General features: G+C 48.2%; 3 protein-coding genes across 3 annotated transcripts; 2 read left to right on the top strand and 1 right to left on the bottom strand.

Annotated features, from left to right (window-relative positions):
* The first annotated feature begins 186 nt into the window (after nucleotides 1-186).
* ACRALDRAFT_1081326 (carbohydrate-binding module family 18 protein) lies at nucleotides 187-2,892 on the top strand. The gene is made up of 11 exons (XM_071019134.1): nucleotides 187-326; nucleotides 404-735; nucleotides 798-901; nucleotides 973-1,385; nucleotides 1,450-1,575; nucleotides 1,653-1,823; nucleotides 1,895-2,094; nucleotides 2,185-2,232; nucleotides 2,307-2,423; nucleotides 2,486-2,524; nucleotides 2,582-2,892. The coding sequence occupies exons 1-11, from the start codon at nucleotides 193-195 to the stop codon at nucleotides 2,860-2,862; spliced, it is 1,965 nt and encodes a 654-aa protein (XP_070873213.1). The 5' UTR covers nucleotides 187-192; the 3' UTR covers nucleotides 2,863-2,892.
* Nucleotides 2,893-3,369: 477 nt separating this feature from the next.
* Nucleotides 3,370-4,611, top strand: ACRALDRAFT_2028657 (uncharacterized protein; the record flags this gene model as incomplete). The annotated part of the gene is made up of 1 exon (XM_071020543.1): nucleotides 3,370-4,611. The coding sequence occupies one exon, from the start codon at nucleotides 3,370-3,372 to the stop codon at nucleotides 4,609-4,611; it is 1,242 nt and encodes a 413-aa protein (XP_070873212.1).
* Nucleotides 4,612-7,212: 2,601 nt separating this feature from the next.
* ACRALDRAFT_1056444 (uncharacterized protein) lies at nucleotides 7,213-8,527 on the bottom strand (the record flags this gene model as incomplete). The annotated part of the gene is made up of 2 exons (XM_071015881.1): nucleotides 7,213-8,237; nucleotides 8,299-8,527. The coding sequence occupies 2 exons, from the start codon at nucleotides 8,525-8,527 to the stop codon at nucleotides 7,213-7,215; spliced, it is 1,254 nt and encodes a 417-aa protein (XP_070873211.1).
* Between the last annotated feature and the right edge of the window lie 14,891 nt (nucleotides 8,528-23,418).

The raw sequence follows: 23,418 nt of genomic DNA, 5'->3' as shown, positions 1-23,418 counted from the left end.
TCCCGGCGATGCTCTTCCTGTACCCCGCCTGGTCTCTTGCCATCCCTCGCGACCGCTCCATGCCTCCATCCGTCCTTGCTATTAATCTCGCCACGAGGGGTACCGGACCATATACTTCCCACTTGCACAGCTGTTCCGCGCTGGCTGGAGTTCATTCTCTGCTGAGTGAAGATACCGTCGAGCGAACAAACGATGAAGGCCACTCGGCTTTTATGGGCTTTCGCTCTCTGGCGCTTATCCAGCGCTTCATTTGTGCTGTACGGCGGAAGAGACCTAGGGGAATGGTCCGAGGAAAGAGGCGTCTCGATGGCCTGCATGGCGGCTCTGTAAGTCTCATGCCAATGGTAAAAGATCCGACGGCGGCGTGGGTGCATGTGAATATGTGTTGACCCCCGTGTGCCAGAAACGCGACGCTCGACTGTGCGGACACATTCCTGGAGAGCATCATGCAGCTTGAACACTTTCAATGGCATGTGTCCAACATGACGGAGGGATGCACGGCCTCGTGCGAGAATGACATCGACCAGTGGGTGTCTGACGTCCAGGCCGAGTGCTCGGGGGCCGAAATGAGGGAGATGGGCAACATTATCCGCCCGTGGTCGCTGCCGTTGATCTACCAGCACAAGTACCAGCTCGGATGCATGCGAGGCAGCGCGTCTGAATGGTGTTGGCTGGACAGTCTAGGTTGGCAAGGCAGCGACATTATACAGTACGACGAGGACCTCTGCATCACAGGCAAGCGAATTCACTTTCAAAGGGGCCTGGATTAGAGGGACTCACGCTAACCATCGTCACAGGGGACCCTGATTTCGACGCCGACATTTGCTTCGACGAAGGTTTCAATCAATTTGCGGTGGAGGCGAACGACGTTAGGCTGACGAATCTCTACGAAGAGGAGCTCGTAAGTTGCAGATCCGTGTAGTTTCGTCACCGTGATTCCGAGTCATAGTAGTAGCTCTAACGTCTCCTCAGCTCTGCAGTGACTGTTTCCTCAAAATCTTCCATCACCGCCTCCGCTCGCCTGTGCTGGAGAAGAGCGATTTCACCGACTACCTCATCGAACAGCACGGTGAGCTGGAGGCATTCTGCACCACATCCATGCCTTTGACGACATCCACTCAAGCGCTTTTCCTGCGCACGATGCCCATTCCCACCCCGACGGCATCCGGAGGGGCGCCTCCAGCCGCCGTGACGACCTGTGCAGGGCAGCTGATCGAGCCAAGCCCGTCACAGCTCTGGTGTGACAACCTCGCGATACAGTACAACGTGCCCACGGGCGACTTGATCGTGCTCACGAACGACTGGAGCTGCCTCATGAGCGAGGCGATCTGTGCTCCCCCGCCGTGCCCGCTTACCTATATTGGCTTCGAACAAGAATGGACCTGGTGAGTGCGAAATCAAACCCCCCTACAGCTCGCACCGAGAAATATAAGCTGACACACTACATAGCGAGTCACTCCGTGCGCTCATCTCGACAGAGGAGAACAACGTGACGGCGGTAGAGTTTGCCTCGTGGAACAGGCGTATCGTGGGCACCTGCGACCACGTTCGAGGCGACCAGTATATCTGTTCTGGGTACGTTTCCCCTTGTAGCATGCATTTCTACATGGATGGGCATGATAGTCACAGTCACTCACGCAGCAGAGGAAAAGCCCGCCCGGAGGCCAGTATGAATTCCCTGCCCCGGTATACGTCCCCACCTCGGCGTCTTATTACACCACGGCGACGCCTGCCATGCCCACGCACACTGGCACCACGGACAACTGCGGCAAGTACTACGATACTCGCGCCGGCGACACGTGTTCTGGAATTGTGTTGCAGGAGTACGTCCTAATCCCCATCTCGACACGGTTACATTGTGGTGTAAGTGGCTAACCAAAGGTATGTGTAAAAGGAGCATCACCCTCGATGATTTCTTGGACTTGAATCCTCAGATCTGGCCCAACTGCACCAACCTTTGGTTGGACTACTCGTACTGCGTGGCACCCGTTCTGGAACCTCCCGTGAGTGAGACTGGGCAGTGTGGGCCCGATAACGAGCATGCCATCTGCGAAGGGTCCGGGTACGGAGACTGCTGCTCGTACAGTGGGCAATGTGAGTCTTGCCTGGCATCCGCCACGTCTCAGACAATCTCCGACAGAAAGGCGTCGCCAAACGCATGTCGCTAATATGTACTCATCGCAGGTGGCTCTGGGGAAGAATTCTGTGGTGCTGGCAACTGCTATGGTGGTGGTAAGCAAAATCCTTGGTTTCCTGTCTACCCTGTTCTCTGGTTTAATATGGGCCCCGATGGCATGAATCTCTAGAATGCATGGATCCAGTCAATGACGTGAGCGAGAACGGCTCTTGCGGTCCAGATAACAATGACTGGGTGTGTGGCGGAGAGGCCGTTTGGGGAAAGTGCTGTTCGATCTACGGATGGTGTAAGTGACCCCAGTACACGGCAGACGTGTATTCGATGCTTCCCACTTGCTGACAAACGTAGGTGGAAATTCCGAGCAGCATTGCGGCCCTGGCTTGTGCTGTGAGTATCTGCCCTGTCCTACCCTGGATCTGAAGCAAAAGCTGACCTTCACCGAAGATGGCGGACAATGCGACCCCGACGAGGGTGGTCCTTCCACGGATGGTTCTTGTGGTCCATTGTTCCCCGGCGACAGGGTGTGCGACGGTACTCAGTTCGGTTCTTGCTGCAGTATTTATGGATACTGTGGCTCAGGCCCGGATTTCTGTAAGTCGTCCCGTCCTCTCTGTTCCGAGGACTATTATGTGGTGACCATGCTGCTGTTTTACATACAAGATGCCGTAGTTCCGTACTTTTTACTTTTCCATTGCGAAGAATACATAGTAAGGCACTTTATATAGTTCTATGTATTGCCTACTTACAGGATCCGGAACCCCGATATAGGTATTAAGATACCGGGAGATTTGGCCGTGTAAGAGCAAGGACGACGGTGCAACATGTGTTGACTATGTATTTATTGTCGTACCAAGGTAATCCTCGTGCTTGCGGGTTTGTATAGGTACTGTAAGAGTACTTTCAAAAGGTCTGTATGACATACCTAGGTACCTGACACATGGCACTTGTGCCCTGTCAGAACACGAATGAAAGGTATGGTACGGGGAAACGAGTTGGTCTTTATCAAAGCGGAGGAAAGAGTACAAAGGTACAAAGTTTGCGGAATCTCCCAGGTACTTCACCGGTAGAAAAAAATACCTAGGGGAACCCAGGGTGGATACATGGAGACGAGGTAATACCCCCTCGGTACTCCCCAAAGTGCCGTCCTCACCCGCTTTAGTTCCCGATTCCATCAACACACAGACCACGCCCCGAACAGAAGGACACAAGCGCTGCCTTCCGGCCTTGCCATCATGGACACCGCCTTCGACCCGGTGCGATGCGCCGAGCTACACAACCAGCTCCTCGCAAAAGCTATTTCCCACATCCCCGGGATCACCGCCGCCGAGGTGCGCAGAGACGTGATCGCCCGGCTGCTCGATGTCGCGCCCGAGTGGGCCGACATGGACGCCCCCGACGAGGTGCCTATCTACCGCTTCCTCTCCCTACTCGACAGCTACCGGCCGCTCGAGGTGCCCCTCACGCCCGAGTTTCGGCAGCCCATGCCGTCCTATTTCTGGAACGACCTCTACCGGGACATGGACACTCGCGACCTCATCCTCTTATACCCGGACAACACAGACTCCCCCGTTATGGACGGCGGGCTCTACCTTAACCTCGACACCAACCTCGTCCACTGGGGCCGCGTTAATATCGGCCCCCTCCCGCCCGACGACGCCTGGGTGCCCCTGGAGCTGGCCCTGACCAAGGCCCTGGACATGTGGGACAGCGGCAAGTTCCACTGGGGTCCTTCGCCCTTTAATAGTGAGGACACCCTCTCGACACGGCCCTGGGCAGAGCGCGATCTCGACGAAGCTGTGGTCGCATGGGAAGACCTCCTCGCCGCTATCCAGGACCGTCTTCCCCTGCCACCCGACGCCCCGAAGCCTCCCTTCCAAGACCCCCTCCCATCCAGCCTGATCGACCAATTCGACCTGAGCCCATTTGCAAAGGCCTTCCTTACCACCGCCACGCGCCCATCCTTCTCCTACGTTGCCCCTGGCCTGACCACGTTCACCCCGCAGTCCTTCACGGACCTCTACGCCGCCGAGCCCCCCGATGCCCCGCGTCGCGCGCAAAACGCAAACGCAGTGACCGCAGATGAGTACGCCTCGCTTATCCTCCCCGCCACCCTCGCCGCTGTCCCCGAGTCCCCCGCCGACCCGTCCTTCGACGAAGCCCACGGCTACGCAAAGTTTACCATCGCCCGCCGCGCCGGGCTATACACGGACCCAACGACGGCCCTACGCGACGCCGATAGCGCCTGGCTTCTCACCGCCGAGGGCTCCGTAAACCCGGTCCGTTTCACGGGGCACAGGCCCTGGGGCGCCCCGCGCGGTGTGCGCTTCGCCGAGATGTTTTCCGTCTGGGCGGCCATGGTGCGCAACGGCGCCTGGGAGGTTAGTATCGAGGGGGTCGCTACCTCGCACGCCTGGTTTACCGATCCTGCGACGGCGGAACTCCGAAAGTTGCTATGGACGGAGAGCTGCCGGTAGGGTATCGTAATGTTGGATTAACTGGGGTTCCGGTAGATTGGAATAGGGGAAAAGGGGGGCCATTTCTGTGACCGCAGTCGCTCAGTACGACCTGCCTCTGTCGTGCGCCAACTATTTGAAAGAGGCGCAGAGACACAGCACTGTCTGCGGGCTGAATACCGTCCGCGACTCCGAGGGGACGGCGAAACCAAGGTGTGGACTTCTTGTGCTCAAAAGCTTGCTTTGTTGAATGATCTAGCTTGGGTCGAGGCACCCTTCATTTGTGTCCCAGGCGGGACATTCTCCTGATCATTGACGTGCAAGCACAATGGGAATTGCCGTTTGCGCGGCTGATGTTGACGGTCAATTCCGACGTTTGTACATCACGTGACCACGCGTTTCATTGCGCGCTAGTGTACAACGTAATTACCTGGGCAAGACGCGTCGTCTCCGGCACGCGTCACCCTTACGCAGTGATACCTAATCCTTCCTTCTATCTAGGTACGTGCCAGAAGTCTATGGCTCTGTAGTGTTGTGATCACTTACACTGCTTTTTATCCAGCTCCACACCATTATATGTCCTTCCACGTTGTACCTTACTGCCTTGGAGAGAAGCGGGAATGGAACGTAAAATCACCACTGAAATTGGCCATGGAACCATACTTTCCATGTGCTGTGACATCAGAGACCTTCCCACCTCTCGACACGTATGTACGCTCTTTGAACAACTTCCCTTCACCGGTTAAGGTTGTGGGGGGTTCTGCAAACTACTTTATGGCCTCTGTGGGCATGAGCATGAGCGTCGTCGAGGACCGCGCCCCGTCACAATTACCGCTCTGCAGATTGACAGTGACATATTATGTGTTGCAACGGACGAGGTCTCTGCCTGTCGAACCCAGTGTAGATCCGGCACGAAATCATGGCTGACAGCATGACGTAGGCATGACCCGTAATCAACTTCCAAAGGACGGGAGTTTCCACTCACGGTCTACTAACCAGACGTCTCACTCGAGGGAATGTGTTGTTGGGAGCCCCCTATTCCTTTTTTTTTTATTCCTAAAAACATGCAGACAAACAAAAGAAAAAGATCTGAAAAAAAAAAAAAAACATTTATCACTCTGAATCACTTTCAGATATTACAACGTATAGAACTCCGTCCAGTTGAAGGACCCGCACGCCTCTCGTCAGTTCGTGGCAGCCCACCCATCTCAGCCATGGCAACTTTACCCGAGGCACTTAAAGCAATGCACTCGGGGCGATCATTACAACGTACGCGCTATGCCCGAGTTAGACCCCAATGCAGAATTGGGATAAAATCCCGTGGGGGTGGATTAGTTAGGTAATGTTTGCTTGCTCTATGTACATATGTATACGTTGTATGGCACCCCTACGTTTTACGCCCATGCCGACATGCGCTGCGGGCCTCCCATTCCCTGGCCTGCCTAATCCTGACGATCGATAGCCAATGAAAACAGACAGTAAAATATCTCGGCAAAGACAAATGTTTGCTGTCTGCAAGCTTGCATCTAGTGCCTTTATAGGCCCCGCAACGACGAACGGTTTCCCTGCATAAGCCGGAGCATCCGCTCCATCCTGGACCAGGGACCCAGGGACAAGGTATGTACAACGTACTTCGTATGTACGTTGTACTCAGCCAGACTGGAATCGCGTGCACTCACGTGCTCTTCGAGGATGAGTCGAAGAGTGCAGAGTCCAGGGTCCACAGTGAAACCAGGCCTCAACATCACAAAAACCGGCCACTGAGCTGAGCGATGGAGGCAACGACGACTCATCTCCATTCTATTTTTGTTAGAACCTCCCACATGGTAAGCCAAGGTTACAGCCATTGTGCTCGCCTGTCACTAAAGCTGGGCATTGGCTTGGCTATGCGTATGCAACGCTTGGGAAATCCGGGGACCAATACTTTCCCTCCCTAAGCGGATCGCATGGATGCCCAAAATTCTTATATATCGACGGTTTACACTTGGAACACATTGTAATTTGCATCACTGACCGTCTGGCCCTCGATTTGGATGATTGGCGGCAGCGCTGGCTGAGTCAGTTAAGCGGGTGACGTGTTACCAATGGTCCCAGAATTCTGTCTCTGATAAATTGATATCTCAACTTTTCCCCGTCCCAAACTTTTCCTCAACCATACGCGACACGTCCAGATCACCGTCTGAAGAGCATGTCTCGTCCCTCTGCTCCATAGCTTCTGTCAATGCCCAAGTTATACATTGTAAACCCGCATGCCCACCCCGTCCGAGTCGATATAATGTCTTGTGCTGTGCCCAAAATATTCAAGTTTCCATTTTTATGTCTCAGTGTATAATCGCTTTGGCTATTTGGGTTGTGACGCACTGGAAAAAGAGTAGTGATGTCAGAGAAGGTGAAACCGGGAAAAGGAAGAGGAGAGAATAATCAAGGAAAGCGGTAAAAATAACCGGTAAAGGTGGTTCATGGATGCACTCATTGCATCACGAAATCCAAACCAAAATAGAAAACTACCTGACGTCAAGGTGTAGGATTCGCTGGAGATAATTATGACCATGGCGACTCGAGAAGGAAACTTTTCAGCCCATCAAGAATTTCAATCTTCCAAACCGTGACTCGTTGTCTCTATTATTCGCCATTCTCTTCATCCGTATCATCGAGCACAAAAGCAGCAGACCCCACCGAGTATTTGGGCTCAGGGTATATGTCCAGGGGTTCCACTGGGTAAAAGCGATCCGGCACGTCAATTCCAAATGCCGAGTGCCAGGGAACAGCCATGGTGTCGGGAACCGGCCAGCCTAGATCTGAGTTGCGAAGCCAGAGTCGGACAAGATGGCGTTTTTCTTGGGGACTGTCCAGGTACGAGTCCCGGCGGTGAAGAAGAGCCCAATTGTTGATGAACATAATATCGCCAGGAGCTGTGTGGATACGAACTTGATGTCTCTCCGCAGAGCGCTGAAGGGCGTCTAGGGCGGCCAGCTGAGCCGAAGTAAGAGGTGGCGCGTCTTCGGATCCAGCCTTTTGGGGTCCAAGCCGCGCCGGGTCGACGCTGACCATCAACCGACCGTCTGATAGCTCGAAAAGGGGGGCGAGGATATAGCGGCACGGCATGGGAGGCCAGTCGGGAGTCAGGAGTGACCGCACCAAGCATGCGGTACGAGCTTGCCTCTTCGATATCTGAATGGGCCACGTCGGCTCGAGCAGCGTTCGCAGGTGATTGTGGTTGGGCTCCGAGAGCAGATCGTTATAGATGGACCACGCCGATGATACAAAAGTATGACCTCCCTGCGCTGCGAGCCCACGGACTTGCAAGGCGAGGACATCTGTTCCCATGTCTGTATGGAACGGTAAAAGGGAGTTGGTGTGGATTCCGTGCCGCACCTCGTCCTCCTGCTTCTTTCGCGGCCTGAGATCGGTAATGTGCGATAGCATGTGCCCTTGCTTATTCTGAACTCCTCTTTTGTCCCCAATATGCGAAGCCAAGCCCAAGAAAATAAGCAACCCTTGTTCGACAGGGTGTTCCGAGCCCAGACCGCGGACAACGCAAAAGCCATGCCCGTTATGCAGGATCTGGGCGCAGCGATGGAGCTTCTCTTGTGCTCTGGAGAGAGGAAAGGTGCTCGGACTGATGTCGTTCGGGTCGAGGCCCGATCCTGCAGAATGTGAGCAAGACGACGATATTCTGTCAAGGTCGTGTTTCTCCCAGATACTCACGGAGAAATGTCTCGAGCCCGTTTGTAATGTCAGCGAGCTCGTCTCGATCGAGTTCCACGGTGTAACGCGAAGGATCCGAGAAATCGCTCGCTTCCCAAGCCAGAGCCCCCTTCAGGGGATCAAGTCGACTCTCGGCTTTTTTGTCTCTCGTACAACCCTCCAGGGCCGAACTCGGCCGAGACTGGTTGGTGCCGGTGCCAGCACTTCCTGTGGTGTGTGGGTGCGACATGTTCGAGGATATACCTGGGACACTCAGTGATCCATCTGATAAAGCCGAGTTGAAAGGCACTTCTGAGTCCAGGCACTCGGACAACTTTATATAGTCGTAGAGAGGAAACAGGGGAAAGTTCGTATCGACACGCGACAAGCTATAGCAACGCCAGAACTGAAAGTGAAAGAACCGTAAAGCTAACTGTCTGAGGTCAACCCTGGGTAGGCATCATGGAGAGACGGAGGATACGTTGTCGTGGGTCGTCCTGTGGAGAGTCGTAGCAAGAGAGGGAAACCGGTGAAAGTGTAGGTGATGACTGGTAACCAACGTGATGTGATGGCAGCCTAACTAGACGCAGGCCGCGGAGCCAGTCCGACAGCATCTGGGAGCTGCTGGTGAAGGCTGCACAAAGTGGCCAACAAGTGGAACAAGAAGGAAGTCAAACTTCCCAAGTCGGACTGATGTGCGATGCAGGCTAAGATGGTTTAGTCGGCCGGCATGAAGCGACCGACGGCGGGCCAAGACGGGGACGCTTTATAGTAAGGCGCATGGCGCTGTAAGTTGTAACGGCACATCCCCTTGGACCGTCAGTGTCTAGTTCCGAGCCCTTAGACTCATGTTGATGCAGCACAGCATAGAATGTGGTCGGTCGCGGGGAGGTAACGGGGGCAACAGCATAGCAAAAGGCATGGACCCATTTCGAGAAAGAAGCAGAAGAAGAGTGGTCCGTGATTGTCGGCGGTTGCCGGCTCTGCATGAGCACGAGCCAGTCCACTGTTGGTTCTGTAGGCGGGATATCAATGATCTCGCAGAAGGCCCCTGATCTGGCATCAAGATAGCGTTTTGATCGGACATCTCCACCACTCCACCCGTACTTTCCCAGTTTCCCTGGACCTTTCAATCGTTGTTGGCCGCAGCGTACGACGATATATTCGAGATGGTGGAGCGAGCTGAACCTTTTCAGGAGGCGGCGGGGATGGGCGCAGGTGGAAGGCGGGCAACGACGCTTCATAAGTGAAGGAGTGAAGGCGTATTCGGCCCGGTTGATGGCCAGCGGCCAGCCCTATGTCCTAGATTGTAGAAGCAACGGTACATGTACGGTACGGCGGCGCGGTTTGTGACCGGGAGGACCCGGAGAGAATCCGGTGAACTTTTTTCAGCTTAAATCTGGGGAGAGAGGTACGACATAGGCTACATGCCACATGCAAACGCTTGACCAGGAGTCTGAGCGGAATGGCGGATCCGAATCGAGCTGCTTGGTTCTCCAGAGTTCAGCTTGCCTACCTTGTTCGGAAATTGAAGACACGTGATAACGCGACGGATAAGGCTCGCGCAGGGCACACGTAATTACAACGATGTATTTGGTGTAGGTACCTTTTTCAGGCGAAGAGCGAGACACCTTGTACTGTAGAGGGGCAGACCCGTGTTCCGGGTCAGGACGTTGGATATCACGTGACCACGTACGCGGTCCCAGAGATCTAGTCTTGTATGCGGCTATTCTTCGGAATAGACCCACTATATCTAGCTAGCTTTTCGTCCGATCTTTCACGATCGTCACCTATCACCTATCACAATCATAATTTATATCATCCTTCCCTTTTTAGTTATCTAGACGATCTAGAAGAGCCGACCGTAGGCCCGCCTACCTATCTATAGCTATTCGTTCCCCTAATCAGACCACTACCGACCCTTCTAGAGGCCCGGCGACTATCTCCTCGGGACCCGTTTAGCTCTAGATACGGACCCGTGACAAGCCTAACTATCCTTTCGGCTAGCTTATTATTAGTTAGTTAGTTATTTATTTATTTTGGCCCTAGCGGAGCCGTTCTATATAGTAACGGCTTCGCCTTTCTTTAATTAGTGCTCGGAGGCGGATATAATCGGCGTAGGGGATCCTTCTATCAGGGACATTCTATTCGAGGGTGTCGGATAGGACTTAGGGGCGGTAAGGAATGCGTTAGGAACCCGGAACCGGCCTAAGGTTAACCCTAGGAGATATTTAGGACCGAGTTATGTTTTAGGACTATTAAGTTAGCCTAAGACCTATTATCTTAGAGCCTTAGGTTATTATATACTAGTCCTAGGGAGGATAGTCACTGGCCCTTAAGTAGGGTGTTTCCCGTTAAGTCCTGAGTTAAAGGGGCTTAACGAATAATCTTATAATCATTCCCCCCTAAGGTCAGCTTCGTGACCTATTCTTATCGTAGTCTTAACGACTCTCTTTACTCCTTATATAAAACCTATAATATTTTATTCGTTCTAACCGTTTACGGGTATAACGACTATTAAGAGTTTGAAAAGACTAAGTTATTTTCTAAATCCTATTACTACCCTAACTAATACCTAAAATACCCCCTAAGCGCACTACCATTATTTATAACTAGGATACTTTCCCCGCTACTAAAAGAGCCGAAGCCGGGCTATTAGGCGCCGATCGCGAGTAATCCCTTACGCCTAAGTTAGAGGATAAAGATAGTAACCCCGAATTCGAGATTCGCGGATAAGCTAACCCGGACGGTTATAATCCTATAATAGGACCACTACTCGACTAAGGGACCCCCTAAGTTATTCGGACGGGACCCTAATTCGATATTAAAGACCTCGAGAGCCGCCCCCCCGGCACTCTATTATCGGCGGAACTCGATTTCCTAATTAAACACCACGAGGACCGCCGAGCCCGCGAAAAGAAGGAGAAGCGCCTTTTTACCCTTTTATAAGGGAAGGACCCCGATACCTCCGAATATATCCCTAGAGGGGACTCCCGTAAAAGCTAATATAAAGTTCCGTAGAAGCTCCCCGAATAGGACAGGCAGTCCTATAACTAGTTCTAGACGTTTATCGAAGAAATCGAAGAGCGCTTTATACTTAACGAGGTTAAGCCGTCTAAAGCGGAGAAGATCTATCTTACCTCCACCCTACTACTAAAGATTATAAAATCCCGATAGTATACCTATTATAGGCGCGTTTATAGGAAGACTAGAGGTGCTACCTAGGAGGACCTTAAGACCTTCCTAACCGAGTAATTAGTCGATAATAAAACCTATAAGATATCTATAACCGAGAAGCTATTCTTAGACTAGACTATATAGAAACTAAATTAGACCTACGCTAAGTTTATTAATAGGCTAGACTCGTTATTTAATAAGGTGTCCCTACCCTTCCCCGATAAGTGGCGTATATAGTTAATCTTAATAAAGCTTAATAAGCCGCTATATAACTAGATTATGGCCGCCGGTATCCCCACCGATAATAAGGCGTTAGGTGTCGTAGCCTAATAGGCAGAGATTACTCTCTTACGTAAGAATAAAGAAAAGGCGCCCCGGAATAATTACCCGAGGTAGCCCCGCGGCGAGAAGTATAGGCGTAATAGGGCCCTTAATAGGGCCCGTACTATAACTATTTAGCCCTCTATACCTCCCTAAGGTTTTATAGAATTAATTAAAGTAGATAACACGGAAGCCCCCGGGCCCCCTAAAAGGCGTAATAATAGCGGCGTTATATGCTTTGGCTATAATAAAAAGGGTTATTACTAGAATAAATACCCGAAAGAGCCCTTTAAGTTAGGTTAGTTATTAGGATACTCTACTAATCAGAACCCGAATAACTTACCGGTTAACCTAAGGCACCCCGTTATTAGATAGGCTTAGGCCTAGGAAGGGCCGCCGTCTTAGCCGTTCTTTATTAGTAAGGGCGCGATTAAGGCGAAGTTAGAATTACGGTTAAGCGGCGGATAGGGCCGCCGGAGCGCTAAGCTAGATAAAGGCGCCGAGGTTAACCTAATTAACCGAAGGGCCCTACCTCCTAACCACGGTCCCTTAGGACCACCTAAGCGACTCGGATAGGTTATCCCTAGGGTCGATATATAGTTTATCGGGTCCTTCTAAACGTATATTAAGGTCACGGATAGTTAGGACCGGATCCGGATATATCCGATTAAGTTCGAGGTGCTAGATATAGACCCTAATAGGTCCTAAGTTATCCTTAGTATACCCTAGTTAGTGGAATATAACCCCGTTACCTCTTTCCGGTCCGGCGAATAGATATATCGACTTTAGTAAGAGGACCTTCGAGGCATCCTAGGTCGGAGAGAGTTAAAGAAGGCGAAGGAGTATATATAGCTTATTATCCGCCTTATAAAGTCCGGTGCCCCCTGTATTAGCTAAGTTATCGGTATAAAGTGGAACGCTACTAAGGAAAAAGAGGACACGGTGCCTAATAGTCCTTTAATCCCGGTTATCTAATTAGACCCGTTATAACCTATACCCCCCGTGCCCCCTAACCCGACCTAACTAGATAAAGGAATCCTGGAATACCTTAATCCCGGGCCGTATTAAGAGTTATTAGATAAGGATAAGTTAAGGAATATTATCCCCGAATACTATTAAGAGTTTTTAGACGTTTTCGATATCGTGGAGGCCGGCCGCCTACCCGCCTACTAGCGTTAGAATTACGTAATTAAGATAGAGGAAGGTAAGTTACCCCTATTTAGCCCTATCTACCCCCTAGCTAAATAAGAACTAGCCGTCCTTCGAGACTATATTAAGGAGGCTATAGCTAAAGGGTGGATTCGCTTATCGATAAGCTCTTTAGGCGCCCTAATCCTGTTTATACTAAAAAAGGGTGGATAGCTACGTTTATATATAGACTATTAAGGCCTTAATAAGGTTACCCGTAAGGACTATACCCCGCTCCCCCTAATATATAAGATCCTTAACCGCCTCGTATCCTCCACGGTCTATACTAAGTTAGATCTTAAGGACACCTATTATCGCTTAAGAATTCGAGAAGGGGATAAATGGAAGACGGCTTTTAGAACTAAGTACGGATACTTTAAGTACTTAGTAATACCCTTTAGTCTATATAATACCCCCGCTAGCTTTTAGCGTTATATTAACAAAGCCTTAAAGGGTCTTATTAATACTATCTGCGTTATATATCTAGACGATATCCTGATATATAGTAAGGACCTTAGTACCCACCGCGTGTATATTAAGGAGATCCTTATACGCTTAAGGGAGTAGTCCTTATTCGTAAACCCTTAGAAGTGCGTGTTCGAGACGTAAGAGGTTAAGTTCTTAGGCTTTATATACAGCCCTAATAGGGTCTTTATAGACCTAAAGAGGGTTAAGGCTATTAAGGATTAGGAAGAACCCACTTCCGTTAAGAAGATTTAGGTCTTCCTGGGTTTTACCGGTTTTTACCGACGTTTTATTAAAGGCTACTTTAAGGTCGTTACCCCTTTTACGGACCTATTAAGGTTAGGGGGTAGACCAGGTACGTTCTAGTTAGGGGATATAAAGAGAGCCGCTTTTAAGAAGTTATGATTATTATTCTAGTTAGTACCCGTGCTACGGTATTTTAACCTAGCCCTGCCTATTTATATAGAACCCGACGCGTCTAACTTCGTATTAGGCGCTATAATTAGCTAGTATAAGGACCGAACCTGGCGACCCGTGGCGTTCCTATCTAGGAAGCTAAGGGGACCCGAACTAAACTATCTAACGCTAGATACTAAGTTAATAGCGATCGTCGAAGCGTTCCGGTAATAGCGCTATTATTTAGCGTATAGTTAGACCCTAGTAAAGGTGCTAACTAACTACTTAAACCACCGGTATCTGCTAAATAAGCCTTAAATTAAACCTTAATACGCCCATTAGCTAGAGGAGCTATTAAGCTTTGATTTTAAGATCCGTTACCGCCTAGGCGTTTAGAACCCCGTAGATAGGCTTTTACGGAAGCTATAGCTCGTTATAGATTAGGTAGATCTCGAAGCGGAGCGGTAAAAACCCGTTAAGGGATTTACTAAGAAGTTTATTATTAGCCTTATAAGGGCCCGAGGTATACCTAAGCCCTCGGGTCTATCTAGCCTAAAGGATAAGATTATCTTTGCCTAGAAGGACGATCCCTTTTATATCTCCTTAGTATTAAAAGATAACTTAGCGGACCCGTGGTCCTATAACGGTTAGGGTGCAGTCTACTTTAGGGACCGTCTCTTTATACTAAACCAGTTAGGTTTACGCGATAAGGTCCTCTAGGTATTTTATAACGCGCTTATTACGGGCCACTATAGGTTAGGTCGGACGATTAAAAGGATTTCCGAGTCTTATTACTAGGAATACCTCTCGCGAGATATTAAGAAGTTCGTGCCTACGTGTAGCATCTATTAGAGGACTAAGCCGCGCTAGTATAAGCCTTTTAGGTACCTAGCACCTCTGCCCGTACCCGAACGGCTATTCTAAGAGATCTCGATAGACTTCGTGATAGGCCTCCCCCCTATAACCTTATAAGGAAAGAAAAGGGATTCTATCCTGGTTATAGTGTGTCGATACACTAAGTACGCGATCTATATCCCCTATAGCAGCTCTTTAATAGCTAAGGGTCTTACTAGTATTTTATAGGTGTATATTTTTAGTATCTATAGCCTACCTAATAGTATCGTTTTAGACCGAGGGTCCCTGTTTACTAGTAAGTTCTAGACTACCCTATATAGCCTCCTAAGCGTTAAGCGGCGGTTATTAACCGCGTTCCACCCCTAGACGGATAGCTAAACGGAACGATAGAACCAGAACTTAAAGCACTTTCTACGGGTATTCGGTGCCCTATAATAGGATAACTAGGTTAACTAGCTACCCCTGGCCTAGTTTACCTATAACACTATATAGTATTTAGCTATCCGGTAAACCCCTTTTATTACGCTAATAGGTTTTAACCTACACGGACTATATAATATATAGATACGTAAGTCGGGCGAGGTTTATACTATTATAGCTAAGTAAAGGGTAAAGCACCTTATATCGAATCGCAGGGCTATAAAGGTCCTTATTAGGAAAGCCTAAACCACCTATAAATAATACTATAACGCTGGCCGGGCGGCCTAGCGCTTTAAGATTAGCGACTATATACTACTATCCTCGAAGAATATTAAGTAACGTCGCCTTAATAAGAAACTATTAGATAAGTTCCTTAGCCCTTATAAGATTACCTCCGTAATAGGCTAGTATAGGCTCGCCTATAAGCTATAGCTCCCGGAGTCGATAAAGATTTATAACGTTTTCCTAATCTTACTCCTTGAATTATAGAAATCTCGGGACGGTAGGTCGCCTATACCCGTGGACGTTAAGGTCGAACTATAAGAGTCGGATAAATATAAGGTAGAGGAAGTCCTGGCTTATCGCTATAACAGGAATAGGCGCGAATACCTTATTAAGTAGGCCGGGTATAAGTATAAATATAATACTTAGGAACCACGAAGATACCTCCCTAACACGCTTATTAAGGAGTATTATAATCGAAAGAAGGAAACTAGTTAATAGCGTTGTTAGTGCCCCGCAGGGACTTTTCTTATTTAGGTCTAGGGAAGTAAATAAAAAAAAAAATAGAAAAAGAAAAATTAAAAAAAAAAAAAACGCTAACGCCTACCCCTACCCCTAAACTCCCCTAGCCCGATCCTAACGACTACTATAAGTAATCCTTATCTAGTTTTAGCCGGTTTTTTTACAAAGACCGGCTAACTTTAAATTTTATTTAACTAACTAGCCTAGATAGCGGGTAATAGTAGCTAGGTAACGCTTTGTTTTAATAGGAGTATCGTGGCGCTTCCTTTCCGCCTCCTCCTCCTCCTCCTAGCAACGATACGCTACGGGGTTAAACCCCTTATTATCGCGGGCGTACTTCTTTATAGCCTTAAGGGCCCGGCGTAGCTTAATTTAGACTTAGTAGGCCTAGCGCTTATATATATTAGCGGTGCTCTTTATAAAGATATCGGGCTAACTTATAAACGCCTAGTCGTCTAGACTACCGCCGCCCTATATGGCCGCTATTAATATCTTTTATAGCTTCTTAGCTACCCTCTCCGCCTATAATAAAAGCTATATATCTAGTTAGTAACCTCGGGAGCGGTTAAAGTAAAGGGGACTATAGCTATATAAACGTACTAACTTATAGTCGCGGCTATTATTATTATAGTAGTAGTAGTATTTATTAGACACCTTATTGCTATAGCAGGGCCGTATAGTAATAGGACCGGTAGCGTTATTACTATATAGCACTAGGAAACCTAGTACGCGGGCGTACCGCCTATAAAGAGCACGAAGCTTTAGGCCTAACCTAACTAAGATAACGGGACGCACCGGTATCTTAACGCCGTCGCCATCGCTAAAGTCCGAGGGTCTATCACTAGACCCGTTTATAGATAAAGCGAACTCCGATAATAACGACTTATCGGAGTTAGCTTCCTTATCGTTAAAGAGGGTGGCTTTATCGGCACCACCGCTTATAACGATATCCTGACTAGTATAGTTAAGGACGCCCTCTAGGTCACCGAGGGGCTTAAGAGCACCTTACGGTGAGTTATTATGCCCTAAAGGGAGAGGGCCGGTCGACTTAGTGACCGGAGTAGCCGTAGTAGCCGGCTTCTTAACGGTCCCGACCAGCGTAGCTTACTTAGCTAGAGCAGCCGCTATACCTGGCTGCTTAATAGCTTTATCCTCCGAGGAGGAAGAAGACGACGAATCCGAAGACGAATCCGACGATAAGTCCGATAAAGAGTTAGACTACTACTACTGCTACTGCTACTATTACTGCTTAAGAGTAGCCGCTATAGCCGCGGCCTTAGCCTTAGCCTAAGCCTTCTTAGCGGCCCGCCGTGCCTTCTTCTTAGTAGTCTTAGTTATCCCCTTATCGATAACCTTAGGTGCTACCTTAGTGGACTTTATACTAGCCTTACCGGACTTCTTGGATTTACTAGCCATGCCGGACTTTTTATGCTTATTAGCTAAAGCAGGGGGCGCTATTATATAATAATGGTCTGCTTTAATACTATAAGTTAGCCTATAGTCTACGCGAAGGGGGGGTATAACACTTATATAATGGTAATAATAATAGTGGTGGTGATAATAATAATAATCTGCCACGATATTAGCCGGACCCTAAGCCGCCCGCGTTCCTATATACGATACACGGAACCACGTAAAGATAATACGTACTTTAACGAGGAGTTAATAGGATAAGTTAATACCCTTAGTATGGATAGGGGCGGATAACTTACTATTAATAGTGATAGCGTTATTATTATTATAGATAGGTAAATAAGAATAGGTAAGGAAGAGGAAAAATAATAAGACGAGTTAGGCAGATAGAAAAGTCCTATACTAGTATAGGCGTATAACCTAATATAGGCCCTACTTATATTACTCCTTCCCCTTTTACTTAGATACGATTACTTATTACGGGTTTCTATAATACGGTTATTTAGTTAATAAAGGGCGCGTCTAGGGTGCTATTATAGAATACGCGTCTACGGAGGGGCTCTATTATTATTAATATTCACGATAAATATTACGCCTTATTATTACCTGGCCTTAAGCTAGATAAGCCGCGAGAGGGCGATAAAGGAAATAGGGTAAGTTCTTTATTATTTAGGACTATATCGTGACGGGCTTTATTTAGGATAGGCCCTTTATATATATATCTTAGGCCGCCTTAATAATAGTAATAGTATAAGAAAAGTGGATAAAAGGAGTCCTAGAGGATTACTAAAGTAATAAGGACTATGGTTTACTACCTATAAGTGCTATTATTTACCGATATAATACCTGCCTTTAGAATTATAGTTTATCTAGACTAAAGCCCTTTATCGGAGGGGCCCCGGCTAAAGCGCTTAGGGCTTTATTAGGGTATAGTTATAGTGGTGGTAATAAATAAGGGGACCTAGGAGAGTTATGCTTTATCTAAAGATAATAGGGTCTCCCGGTTTATAAGGATTATGGTTATACTATATAAGGAGGATGGGATTAATTAAAGGAAGGTCAGGCCAGGTTAACGGGGATGTTTAGTTTAGCTCGGATAGATAAGGAGGGAGTTAGTGGCCCTAATAGGTAGGGTTTAGGCCGGCCTGCCCGTCCCTAGGTCGGGATAGATTAATGGACGGGTCCGGACTAGTAACGGTTACTGGCTCCCGTGGATAGGAGCCTTAGAAGGAGGGGCGTGATGTTAGGGATATTCTATTCGAGGGGGTCGGATAGGACTTAGGGGCGGTAAGGAATGCGTTAGGAACCCGGAACCGGCCTAAGGTTAACCCTAGGAGATATTTAGGACCGAGTTATGTTTTAGGACTATTAAGTTAGCCTAAGACCTATTATCTTAGAGCCTTAGGTTATTATATACTAGTCCTAGGGAGGATAGTCACTGGCCCTTAAGTAGGGTATTTCCCGTTAAGTCCTGAGTTAGAGGGGCTTAACGAATAATCTTATAATTATTCCCCCCTAAGGTTAGCTTCGTGGCTTATTCTTATCGTAGTCTTAACGACTCTCTTCACTCCTTACACAAAACCTATAACACCTTCCTACGCACGAGGGTAGTTCCGGCCTGCCTAAACGAACGGCCTATTAGCGTTATTAATATAATACGGTCACGGTTTTCCCTTTAAGTCTTTAGTCTTAAGTCTTAGTTTAGTTACGATATAGCTTTGGATTTTAAGTCTTATTTTAGATACGATATGGTTCTGGTTAGTCCTCTAATAACGGCTAAAGGGCTTAGGTTAAGGCCCGGAAGAATAGCGCGTTACGTAGGCAGCACCAGAGAAAGAGATTTTAATATAAGTTCTAATTCCGGCTACGATACATTATTAACAAAAATAATAAAAACAGTTTCCCGGGGCCCGAGTCTCCGGAAGAGCGATCCTGATAGTGCTTTAGAAGAGTAAAGGCTGCCTGCTTGTTAGTAATAGCTATACACTATCCCGACGCAGAGACTGCCTATATATTAATAGTCCCACGGATCCGGTTTAATAGTCCCGAGTACCATGGATCCGGAAGAGTAGAGACTGCCTGCTTAGAAAGAATAGTCTATCCCGATGCAGAGACTGCCTATAAATTAATAGTCGTATATAAAAAGGAAGACGTTATGACGGCGACGTTATAGAAAGAGGAGGATATAATACCGGGATAATTAGCCTCCTCGAGGTGGTCAGGGTTAGAGCCGCGCGTGGGATATATTCCTATTACTCTTAATCGGGTTAACCTGTTATTTTAAGGTCCTCGCGAGAGTTATGCTACGTGGCTATAAAGGAGCCTTAGAAGAGCTTTACGCTCTAAGGTCTAGTCACGATATCTCTTTACCGTTATTTACTTCTTGTTCGTCTAATTAGACTAATGGTGACGTTACTTGTGGGCAGCCTACTAAAGGTAGCCGTAGCCCGAGCCGAAGTAGTAGTCGGAAAAGCCGCCGCCGCCGTGGTAGAAGTATGACCCCACGGAAGAGTCCCGCCGCCCGGTATATTCCTATTCGCCTAATCAGGTGCTATTCCTACGGTTAGGAAGGTCACCGGCGCCGTATATACCCGAAAAGAAGGAAGAGCCCTGTTGGCTTAGTGATCCGGAAAAGCTCCTGTGCTAGCTCCCCTGCCTCCACCGATTTCGTGGCACCGGTTCCGAAGAGTCCTCCCGTGGACTCCGTGACGAAGGAGCCTACCGCCCCTCCTGCCGTTCCTCTAGTCTAGAGTCCTTCCGTAGACTCTATAGAAAAGAAGACGCCCACCGTTCCTATAATGGAAAAGAGTCCTCCCGTGGACTCTACCGGTCCTGTTATTCCGCCGCAGAGCTCTTATATTAGCTCTGCCGCCGAGTCCGCCGTTCCTATAAAGAAGAGTCCGCCTACCGCCGATCAGACTATAAGCATTATCGGCTTCGTGATAGCAGATTAGGTAGTTAAATCCGTTCTTACCGATTAGCCTATCCCTATTCCTACCGATTAGGCCTACCTGCTTTCCTTTCTGCCTACTAACTTCGAAATTAGTTATCCGGTATAGTATACGTATTACCTTAATCCGCACTTCCAGGAAAAGATCGAAGAAATCTTCGGAGACTCCTTTAAAGCTACGCTTAAAGAGGTATATTCGTAGATCGATAAGGAGATAGCAGAGGTAATTAAAAAGGCGCGGGCGAAGTTAGAGTCTTCGTGACGGGCATTAACGTCTTCTTTTAGGTGGATTTGCCTCTAGGGCTAAGGGACTTTTCCTTACTATCTTCCTCCTCCCTCCTCCTACCTCTTTTTCTCTTTTCCCTCTTCCTTTTCCCGCCCTTTTCCTTTTTCCTCCTTTTCCCTCCACCTATTCCTTTACCTAATTAGGGTAATAGAATCGTTTTCGGAAGCAGAAGTTATTCGTGGAGTCCGTAGGAGCTATTTTAGTTCCTAACAGGGGCCGCTTCTTCTAATCGACGGGGGCCGCGACTATAGCCTTCGTGGACTCGAATCTAGGGCCGCGTCTTTCCTTTGGATTACGCCCTGGGGCCGGATTTTTTTTTCCCGAAGCTGCTCTATTAGCCTAATCAGGATCTTTTTATTATTTTTTAGGTTATTTAGAAAGCTGCCCTTAAGGGGGACCTCTTTGTATAGCTTTAGGGCCGATAGATATAGAGTCCTGCCCTCCCCCGATTTTACCCTGCCCGCCTCTTTTTTTTTCTACACGAATACCCTAATCCAGCCTATTATTAGTATAGAAAGCTGTACGCGTAGGAGCTTCTTTATATAGCTTTAGGGCCGATAGATAACTGGGCCTAGGGCCTAGCTAATAAGTCTATCCTAGCCTATAAGTCTATAGGAGTAGCTTACCGATTTTTTAGCTTTTCTTTTAACTATATCTTTTATAGTTCTTTACTATTTCTTTTACCCGTAACCACGTTAGCCTGATTAGAAGAAGAGCTTTTGAACGGCTCCGATTTTAATTAATTTAGCCTGCTAGTTATTAAGTTATTATATGGGTTAGTTAGCCACTATTCCTGCCGCCGACTCTTTTTAGATCTTAATCCTGCCTACTATTTTTTACTGGCAGTTATTATAAGCTTATCCTGCTTACCTTTTCCCTTATTTTTCCTTTTTTTCCTACCCTTTTACTACTTTTCTTTTCCTTAATATCTTCGTTCCTCTAATCGGCCCGAGCCTAATCCCGCCTGCCTATAGTTAATCCGATTAATCTAGTTAATCCCGTTAATCCTGCTCTTCTTCTTCCTATTCCTTTAAGCCCGGCCACGATACTACCGCCTCGAAGAGTCCTACCGCCCCCGATACCTTCCTGCCTTCGACGAATCGACCTACTTCCTGCGTGCTATACTACGCCACCGAAAAGATCCGACCTACGTGCTTTACGCCTACGAACCGAAAGTGGGCTGCCTACCTTAATCTAGGCAGTAAAAAGAGATAGATATACTCTGCGAGAGATATAGGAATACCGAGCCTTCGTGTAGGCCTATCGCTCACGATCTTCCCGTGGACCCCGAAAATATATAGTTCCGAAATTCTAATTAGTCTATAGACCTTGAGACTCTATCACCTACTCTTATAAGCTACGCCGTTAATTCTTCTATCACGATCTTTATAGCCGTTACTAGTTCTGCGTCTTACGTCGTTAATCTTTTACTAGGACCGCTGTGTTACCTTATTCCTTATACGGAACCGAGGAAGCCGCCGCCGCCGCCTAGCTTACGTACGAAGGACCTACGAGGTTACCTCTATATCTTCGAGGTTACTATCCTTTAAGCCCGCGTCTTCGAGAGACGTCTTCAGGAATACTAGTATACGAGGAAAGAAGGACTGCTATTATATATAGCTAGAAGAGGTGGACGATACGGAAGCTATTACTATATAGGTAGCTTATAGATACCTTAATCAGGGTAATAAAGATATATTTAGGATAGTTACTATTTATATTTATATTAAAATTATTAAGACCATGGGGCGTGGCTTAATAATTTAGGGCCGATTATAGAGGGGCAGACCCGTGTTCCGGGTCAGGATATTAGATATCACGTAACCACGTACGCGGTCCTAGAGATCTGGTCTTATATACGGCTATTCTTCGGAATAGACCCACTATATCTAGCTAGCTTTTCGTCCGATCTTTCACGATCGTCACCTATCACCCATTATAATCATAATTCATATCATCCTTCCCTTTTTGGTTATCTAGACGATCCAGAAGAGCCGACCGTAGGCCCGCCTGCCTATCTATAGCTATTCGTTCCCCTGATCAGACCACTGCCGACCCTTCTAGAGGCCCGGCGACCGTCTCCTCGGGACCCGTTTAGCTCTAGATACGGACCCGTGACGAGCCTGACTATCCTTTCGGCTAGCCTATTATTGGTTGGTTGGTTGTTTGTTTGTTTTGGCCCTAGCGGAGCCGTTCTGCACAGTAACGGCTTCGCCTTTCTTCAGTACTTGATAGGAAAAGCTCGCAAAGATGCTTGTGCCACCTCGTCGTCCAATAGTGTGCTGTGATAGTGGAAACATTACCAAGCCAGTGCTCCACGGTCGGATCATCTCGCTTGTTCACGACGAACTTGGCTGGTCGTCTCCGCCGCTGCTCTGCTGCCGAATCCCAATGTTAGGTGTGCTTGTCAAGCTCACTGACAACTGTACGTTGTATATGGGAAATTCTTACGATGTACCCAAGCATCGTCCATAGCTTGATGACAAAGGTCGCATCCAGGGACAGCTGAAAACAAAAGGAAAAAGGGGTCAAGTGAAGTCAAGGGCAGGGAAGCGAGTGGGGGTGTTCATACAACGTACCTACACGTACTAATAATAATAACAATGATAATTGGCCCCAGGTCACGCGTTTCCAAACCCCCCTGTGGCGAACCAGTAGGGGGCAGGTGAGGGGAGGCGAGGCAGAGACAAATTGGATAGTTTCCCACCGCGGCTTTTCTCGCCCTCGCGCTGAGGTTGAGAAAGAACATCCATGTTCGATCGCCTTTTTGCTGCCATCACTTGGTATCCAACCCCATTCATTCATTTGTATCTTGGTCTGTCGGTCTATGTCGCACAGATTGGCTCGACGGGTTTCCATACGCATGCCGGCGCACCTCGTTTCTCGAGTCCAAGGGTTCGCCGGCGCGCAGGGCGTCCAATTACTT

This window comes from Sodiomyces alcalophilus (assembly GCF_042370955.1).
Source record: "Sodiomyces alcalophilus JCM 7366 unplaced genomic scaffold ACRALscaffold_6, whole genome shotgun sequence".
NCBI classification, from domain to species: domain Eukaryota; kingdom Fungi; phylum Ascomycota; class Sordariomycetes; order Glomerellales; family Plectosphaerellaceae; genus Sodiomyces; species Sodiomyces alcalophilus.
Note: the sequence above shows the minus strand (reverse complement) of the source record. Positions and strands in the feature narration are given on the sequence as shown.